The 9,039-nt window shown below is 45.9% G+C and overlaps 1 protein-coding gene across 1 annotated transcript; it reads left to right on the top strand.

Annotated features, from left to right (window-relative positions):
* The first annotated feature begins 547 nt into the window (after positions 1 to 547).
* On the top strand, positions 548 to 7,668 carry LOC139834242 (uncharacterized). Its single transcript, XM_071824722.1, has 3 exons — positions 548 to 1,754; positions 2,850 to 4,839; positions 7,614 to 7,668. Exons 1-3 carry the CDS (start codon positions 548 to 550, stop codon positions 7,666 to 7,668), a joined length of 3,252 nt encoding a protein of 1,083 aa, XP_071680823.1.
* Positions 7,669 to 9,039: the final 1,371 nt, after the last annotated feature.

Here is a 9,039-nt window from a genome sequence, read left to right as displayed (position 1 = left end):
TCCCAAAAGGTAGGCGCTTCTCGATCGCTTCTGCTGTTCATATATGTCTCCGCGAGATCGAACGATGGGTCGACGGTGTTAAACATAGTTTGTATTCAGGTTGTTTTCTGTTTTTCCTGATACACGTATATGGAGTAGTACTCCAATACGGTGTCCCTGTACAATGCCACGATGGGGCTCTTCCATCTATATAAACACGTAGCCGACGCCCCTAACGGGACACGTCGTTCCAACCTAAAACCCTAACGATTGTCATGGTATCAGAGCCTTCCTCTCCGTGACATCGCTGCCGAAACAAAAATTGCCGCCGCCGCCGCACAAAGCTGTCGCCGCCATCCAAATCCGCGAGTTGCAGATCAACTGCCGCCGCCAACAAACGCCGCCGTAGGAATTCCTGCCACCGCCCTCCAAAACAACCAGACAACAAAACAAGATCGCTGCCGCTGCACGTCAACTGCTGCCGCCGCCAACAAAACCCTACAAAAGCCAAAACAAAAAAACCTAGACAACATCCCCCGCCGTCGTTCCTCGCTGCAGATCTCTGTCGATGGCGTCATCCTCTGCTACGATCTCGTCGTTGGCTGCTGCTCTTGGCTCGCCCCCGGCCCAGCTGCTGACTCGAGAAAACGCCTTGGTGTGGAAAGCCCTGGTTGTTCCTGCTCTTCGGGGTGCTCGTGCCCTGAATCTCGTCGAAGGCAAAGAACCAGCGCCACCAGAGACCATCGAAGTAACCACTGATGGAAAGAGTGAGCAGGTTGATAATCCTGCATATGATACATGGATAGCCAGAGATCAACAAGTCCTGCGGTTCCTCCTGAATTGTCTATCCCCGGACATGCTCTCTCATGTGCTTGGACTTGAGACATCTGCTGCGGTGTGGAAGACCATCAATTCCCTGACTACAACGCAGTCAAAGGCCAGGGCTCAACAGCTGCGTTCTGCCCTCAATGATCTCAAGAAAGGCTCTATGTCCGCTGAGAAATATTTTGCCAAGGTCAAGATTCTTGCTTCGGAGCTTGCTGCTGCCGGGAAGCCGTTAGATGATGATGAGTTAATTTGGTCGCTCTTACATGGCCTTGACGGCACCTACAATAATCTGAAGACTGCTGTCCGTGCAAATCCCTCCACCACCTTAACTGATCTGTTCAGCCAGTTGCAGTCTTTTGATCAGATGAATAAGCTAGGTGATGCTACTGAAGATGATTTTACCTCTTCTGCCAAATTGGCACGTCGTACTGCAGGCTCTCGCCAAGATGATCGTCGCCCTGACGACTACCGTCGCCCTGACGACTACCGTGACCGGCGTGATGACAGCCATGAGCGGCGTGATGACAGGCGTCCCAGAACTGATGACAGACGTGATGATAGACGCCCCAGATTTGATGACAGGCGTGCTGGCTATGATGATCGCAGGCGCCGTGATGATGGTCCTAGAGATGGTCCTCGTGATGATGGACGCCGTCGTGATCGGGTTCCCACTCCTTATGTCAATGTGGATTGTCAAATCTGCACAAAACATGGGCATCCTGCTAGTGCCTGTTGGTGGAGGTTCCAGCGTGACAGACGTGATGGTGGTACTCGTCGTGATGAAGGCCATCAAGGTGACAAGGATGCCAACCTGGCATCATATGGAGTGGACACTAATTGGTATTCTGATACTGGAGCTACAAACCATATTACAAGTGAATTGAGCAAGCTTACTACTCAGGAGAAGTACACCGGTGGTGATCATGTCCACACTGCAAATGGCAATGGTATGCAAATAAGTCATATTGGTAATTCATTGTTACGTATTCCCCATAATTCTCTACACCTCAAAAACGTCCTTCATGTCCCAAGTGCCTCAAAAAATCTTATATCTGTTCATAGACTTACTCTTGATAATAATGTTTTCATTGAGTTTCATCCTTTTTTCTTCTTTATCAAGGATCAAGCCACCGGGAGCATTCTGTTTAAGGGTCCATGCTATGGAGGTCTCTACCCATTGGTTCCATTCTCCACTGGGTCTTCCAAGCAAGCTTTCATTACAATAAAGCCATCTTCATCCACTTGGCATCGCCGCTTAGGACATCCATCCTCGTTTGTGGTTCAGCAAATTCTTAGGAAGTATAAGATTTCTTTTTCGCCTGAAATAAATCCATACATTTGTGATTCTTGTCAACTAGCTAAGAGTCATCAGTTACCATACCCTGTCTCTACTAGTGTATCTACTGTTCCATTGGAACAAGTTTTTTCAGATGTATGGGGTCCAGCACCTGTCTCTGTTGGAAAACATTCATATTATGTGAGCTTTATTGATAATTTCAGTAAATTTACTTGGATCTATTTGCTTAAGAAGAAATCTAATGTGTTTCAGGTCTTTCAAAATTTCCAACAATTAGTTGAGCGCAAATTCAATAGAAAAATAGTTACTGTCCAAACTGATTGGGGTGGCGAATATCAAAAACTCAACAGTTTCTTTCAAAAGATTGGCATTACCCATCATGTCTCCTGTCCACATGCACACCAACAAAATGGGTCTGCTGAACGCAAGCATCGTCACATAGTTGAAGTTGGACTTGCTCTTCTTGCCAATGCCTCTATGCCCTTGAAATTTTGGGATGAAGCCTTCCTAACAGCCACTTTTCTCATCAATCTTCTACCAAGTAAAGTCATTGATCATGATACACCTGTGGAGCGTCTCCTTCATACTCCTCCAAACTATGAGGCCTTGCGAGTTTTTGGTTGTGCCTGTTGGCCCAACCTTCGTCCCTATAATAATCACAAGCTTGCTTTTCGCTCTACTCGGTGTGTTTTTCTCGGGTATAGTCCTCGACACAAGGGGGTCAAGTGTTTAGATCCTTCCACAGGTCGTGTATATGTCTCTAGAGATGTTGTCTTTGATGAAAATGTGTTTCCTTTTGCTGATCTAAACCCAAATGCTGGCTCCCGTCTTCGTCGTGAAATTTTGCTTCTTCCCACTGATTCATCTTCCACTTCTTTGTCTCATGGGGATGCTAACATTGATACCTTTATGTCTTTGCCTATTATTCCTGTTGTCACCACTGATGTTGACAGGGTTGCAGTGGAGCCTACGGCGCAGCAGCAAGATACAGAACAAAATCTGAGTCAAAATGGTGTACAAATGAGCACTCAGCGTTCAGAACAGTTTTCACCTGCTCGGACTGCTGATCCCGAGGTTGCTTCGCCGACCAGGTTCTTGGATCAGACGCCACCGACATCTGCTGCGGCCTCGGCGTCGGATCCCTCCCAGGCGCTGTCGCGTTCACATGGGCGGGCTCGTTCGTGGTCGCCGTCCCGCCACGTCTCCCGCTCCCTGGAACTGACCCCGCCACGGTCTGCTTCGCCTATACGTGGTCGCCACGTTGACCGCGACCTGGACCAATCTACGCGGACCCCGCCACGTTCCCTGTCTCCGTGCAGTGCTGCGCGCACGGATTCCGAGGGAGAAAATCATCCAGTGTCTGATGCTGATATTTCTGACCCTGAAACTGATATTCCTGATTCCCATACAGCTTCAGGTTCTGCTGGTTCTGCCGAAGATTTAGGCGCTGTTCCTGAGAATTCCGTGGATGCTGTTGTTTCTTCCTCTGATACGGAGACTTCTCAGCCAGCGTCGCCACCTCCGCCAGCTCCGCCAGTCACTAGATTGCAAAGAGGTATTCGTCAACCGAAAAAGTATACAGATGGTACTATACGATATGGTTTGTTTACTTCTACAGGAGAACCTTACACCTTTTCAGAGGCTTCTCAAGATGTGCGTTGGTGTGATGCTATGAAGGAGGAATACAATGCTCTCATGAAAAATAAAACTTGGCATCTCGTTCCACCACATCATACCAAAAATATTATTGACTGCAAGTGGGTGTATCGCATCAAGAAACATGCAGATGGCACCGTTGATAGGTACAAGGCCAGGCTAGTTGCAAAGGGGTTTAAGCAGAGATATGGTATTGATTATGATGACACTTTCAGCCCTGTGGTCAAAGCAGCCACTATCAGGCTTGTTCTGGCAGTTGCTGTTTCCAGGGGTTGGAGTCTAAGGCAGCTTGATGTCAAGAACGCGTTTTTACATGGTGTTTTGGAAGAGGAGGTTTATATGAGACAACCACCAGGTTTTGAAAATACTCAAGTTCCTAATTTTGTATGCAAACTTGATAAAGCTCTGTATGGTCTAAAGCAAGCTCCTCGTGCATGGTACTCAAGGTTAAGTGCAAAGCTGCAAGCTCTTGGTTTCCTTCCTTCTCGAGCTGACACATCATTGTTCTTGTATAATAAGGCCGGCATCATGATATATGTTCTTATTTATGTTGATGATATCATAGTCACCAGTTCCTCTAGCAAGGCAATAACTGCTCTTCTACAAGATCTGAATGCAGATTTTGCTCTTAAAGATTTGGGTGATTTACACTACTTCTTGGGAATTGAGGTAAAAAGAGATGCTCATGGACTTCTGCTTACACAGGAAAAATATGCCACTGAACTACTTGAGAAGGTTGGCATGAAGGATTGCACTACTTCGCCTACTCCTTTGTCTGCTACTGAAAAACTCTCACTGAAAATTGGTTCTCCGCTTGGCCCTAATGATATTACTCAGTACAGAAGCATTGTTGGTGCATTACAGTATCTTACTTTAACCAGACCAGATATTGCTTACTCAGTTAATAAAGTTTGTCAATATCTTCATGCTCCAACAACTGCTCATTGGACAGCTGCAAAGAGAATATTGAGATATGTTCAAGGTACCTTAAAAGTTGGTCTTACTTTTCAGAAGTCTTCTTCCACTTTGTTAAGTGCCTTTTCAGATGCGGATTGGGCTGGTGATCTTGATGACAGAAGGTCTACAGGAGGGTTTGCTATATTTTTTGGACCAAATTTAATCTCTTGGAGTGCTAGAAAACAGGCCACAGTGTCAAGGTCAAGTACAGAAGCTGAGTACAAAGCTTTAGCCAATGCTACAACTGAGTTGATATGGGTTGAGTCTTTACTTTCTGAGCTTGGAGTTATTCTGCGAGTACGACCGTGTTTGTGGTGTGATAATCTGGGAGCTACTTTTCTGTCAGCCAATCCTGTGTTTCATGCTAGAACCAAACACATAGAGATAGATTATCATTTTGTTCGAGAAAGAGTTGCAGGGAGACGTCTTGATATCAAATTTATATCTAGCAAGGATCAAGTGGCTGATGGATTTACAAAAGCATTGCCTGTAAAAGAGGTAATCTCAACCTTTCACAAGGTTGTGATTAAGGGGGGCTGTTAAACATAGTTTGTATTCAGGTTGTTTTCTGTTTTTCCTGATACACGTATATGGAGTAGTACTCCAATACGGTGTCCCTGTACAATGCCACGATGGGGCTCTTCCATCTATATAAACACGTAGCCGACGCGGACACGTCGTTCCAACCTAAAACCCTAACGATTGTCAGACGGCGACCCTGCACTGCCGCGCGTCCGTCCGACGTATCTGCATGCGCACGCGCCACACATGGCCGGCAAAAGCTCGCGGCCAGCAACGGCCATGGCGCTTGTCGCGACGCCCTTTGCCCCGTTATTCCAAGAGAAAGCGTACTCGCTCGCAGCTTTGCGAACACGAAGCAACATACACCGGCGTGTCTTGCTTGCATGACTGCATGCATGTTCGTGGGAGCCAGCACCCAGCAGCCGAGATCCAAACGGTTGCTCCCCCGCGAGAAGATCGATCTCGCCGCTGCGACGGCGACGTTTATGTACAACGGCAGATCGGCATTGGCAATCGGCCGATGAGCATCGGTCGATGCGTGCATGGCCCTGCCGCGCTTTCGTATTTGTACTCACGTCGCCGACCGGCATCGGCAAAGTCAGGATGACAGGGATGCGCGCTTTGCAGCGTGTTTTGGCCTCAAAGGCACCTAAAACAAGAGCATCAAACACAAGGACAAATGTCGTTAGAAAAGCTACCTACCTCCTCTGTTCCTTCACATAGTTCATTGAAGGAAAAAAAAGAACTCCCTCAAAAGTTGCGGTTGCAACAGGAAGAACTGGAACTAAATCTAAGAAGCTTGTAAACGAGATTATAAAGTTAGGTTCTTTTCCGTGTCAACAAGCTTAAAAGAGATACCAGTAATCTTTTTTTACTTTCCTAAACATTCCACCTCTACCCAGAGTTGCAATCGGCATCCCGCATAAGCCCGTGAAAGCATTATTTGGTTTGAACTTGACTAATTTGCTAAAAAAAGACTATAACTAATTTGATCGGGTTTGACTATGAAGCGGGACGGACCGGGTGCCGCTTTGCAACCTTACTTGTACACAACAAAAAAGTTTGTGAGTTGAAAGGGAAGGACGTACTACTTCCATCTTTGAGAAATCTTTGGGATAAAAACTTTTTTTTTAGACGCATACGTATATATTAAGTCGAAAACATACGGGGTACAGAGAACATATATGGTCTAGAAGGACACGTAGACCCGTACAAATTGCAGACAGACCCCTAAAGAAAAACAAAATTACAAAGAAGCCCTTGGGGAACTCTGCACCACACGAACGAAACCGCCCCTCGCCTCCGACACCGAAGCACCACGAGAGCAAGAGAGGAAGACCTCCACACCCGAGGTTGAAGAAGCTCCATCGCCATCTGGCTTTGTGAACCACGAGAAGAAGCACCGAAGGTGCCCACATATCGCTGTGGCACGCTGGTCGGGGACCTGCCCCAAGCTCACCTTCAACCTCCAGATCCAGCCCCTCCCGCCGCAGGAAGTGAGGAGCAGCACCAGATCCGCCATCCATGGACCACACCCCAAGTACGGACCACGGCATCCTCCAGCCCACCGCCAGCCGCAGCAGACCAGCGTCCGAAACTCCTGCACAACTTCCCCCTTCTTCCCGACGACGCTAGAGACGACGGCGCCGAGACGCGGTCGAGAAGGAGGAACAAAAGTCCAAAGCAAGGTCCCCGCCGCGCCGACGACCTCGCCAAGACACTTTATTCACCGCCGCCGCCACCAACGCCGACGGGAGGAAAACTAAGCTACCGAGCCTAACCTAGACTTTGTGATTTGAAAGGGAAGGTGCACTACTTCCATCTTTGAGAATATGGCAAACGTGATATATATAATATCTTATATCTTTTAGTGTTTGCGGCTACAACATCTTGAACCGACAACTTGGGTTGCGTGAAATAACTATATTTCTCTTGAGCATTATTGCGAGAACTAGTTATCTCACCAACATGTTTCTCGATATCCTTCTCGTGCTCCAATTTCTAAATAATTATCTTCCTATAGCAAAACTATCACCGCCAAGAGTAGTCCGATCCTTAAATAAATAAATAAATAAATAAATTAAAATGTAGCATCCCTTTTCACCAGGCAATCAAATTCATCATACCATGCAGCTACGAAGTGACCCATACCTCCAATCTCTCTTGCCACAACATTATGCTTCCTATATTGATATGGCCCCAATGCAATACAGCCCCTTTACAATAAAGTTATTGTGTTTGATACTATAAAACTAATTAGAGGATGGGTTTTACTCTGCTTACACCTTTTGGTTATTTCTCAGTTCTTACTTTGAAATTGTCAAACTATTCACCCAATACTGAACATGAACTGTGACTGTATTGCTGCATGCAGGTTTGCGCTTATGGTTATAGATTGTGCCACGGCCCACGACACTATACAGGACTGATTCCTCTGGTAGAGGGGAGCTATCCGCTAGGAAAATGCATCGGCGGAGGATAACTTCAATAAGACTCTCCAAAATGTCGCTTGAGACTAGTCCGATTGCAATTAGCCTCGAGCCTCCCCTGTTCCAGTTTGAAGTGCTTTAACACAGGGAATTGTATTGTTCTTTTGCTTTATATTGTTCTATGGTAACGTTGTGCTTCCAATCCTGTACATCTGATTGTGATGTTACATGCTCTGACGGTGCTATTATTAGTTGTATAATTGAGCTTTAGGGCATTCAAATATGTTGCATTTATAAAGCTCTAATTGTGTTTTGGGGCATTTTATAAAGCTCTATTTGGGCAGTTCTCAAAGTGCCGCTAAAGCCCTTTTGGGGTAGTTATCAAAGTGCCATAAACAATTTTAGAGGCACATATCAAATTGTCCCTAAAAACTTTTAGAGCCACATCTTAAACTGCCAATAAACATATTTAGAGGCACATATCAAAATGCCTCTAAAACCTTTAGAGGCACATCTCAAAATGCCCCTAAAAAACTTTAGAGGCACATCTCAAACTACCTCTAAACACGTATAGAGGCATATCTTAAAGTGCCCCTAAAAACATTTAGATGCACATTTCAAAGTGCCCCTATATTGGCTTTGGGGCACTTCATTCAAATTGCCCCTATTTCATTAAGGGACAAGCATCCGAGTCTTTTTCAAAGTGCCTCTAAAAGTAATTAGGGACACTTTGGCCATCTAATGGGTCAGTTTAGAGTGCCTCTAAATCTCTACCGTGCAGTAGTGCTTTTGACTGAATCTTGCTCATTTACATCATAGCTTGAGATGGGAATCCTCTTCCCGCGAGTAAATCCAACTCATATGCTGCTTCATCTTGACCATTGAATTCATCATCTTTAGCGATTGGGGTGGGGTGGGGTGGGGATCTATTTTCCCGTCATGTGCTTCTGCCTATTCCTAGTTGGGAACCACTGCCACCGTGCGCGACAAGTAGCACAGATTGTAACTCACTAGAAGAAGGGTTGCTTTTATTTTGAGGTCCAGATCCAACTTCAACACATCACGGTTCTGGGTTTTCTTTGTCTTTGAATCTCTCTCCCTCGATGTCTTCCAATCAATACTCATGTTTACACTGCTCCTCTTCATATCTCTGTTAGTGTGTTCTCAAGAAAATATCAGTACGGCTACTACCTGCATCACCATGACACCCTCGGATCGACAAAGTAACCAATCAAACAATAATCCAAAGGGAGAATTGGTTATTTACCGAAAAGTTCACTAGCCTTGGAGCATCTACCCAAAGTTGATTGCACATTGGTAAAATATCCACTAGGGACTTAAAACTATTTCTTTTTATAGCAGGGCGTAGTT

The sequence above is a fragment of the Lolium perenne genome, chromosome 1 (genome assembly GCF_019359855.2).
Source record: "Lolium perenne isolate Kyuss_39 chromosome 1, Kyuss_2.0, whole genome shotgun sequence".
NCBI classification, from domain to species: Eukaryota; Viridiplantae; Streptophyta; class Magnoliopsida; order Poales; family Poaceae; genus Lolium; species Lolium perenne.
The sequence above is the reverse complement of the archived record's forward strand: the minus strand, read 5'-3'. Positions and strand labels throughout refer to the sequence as shown.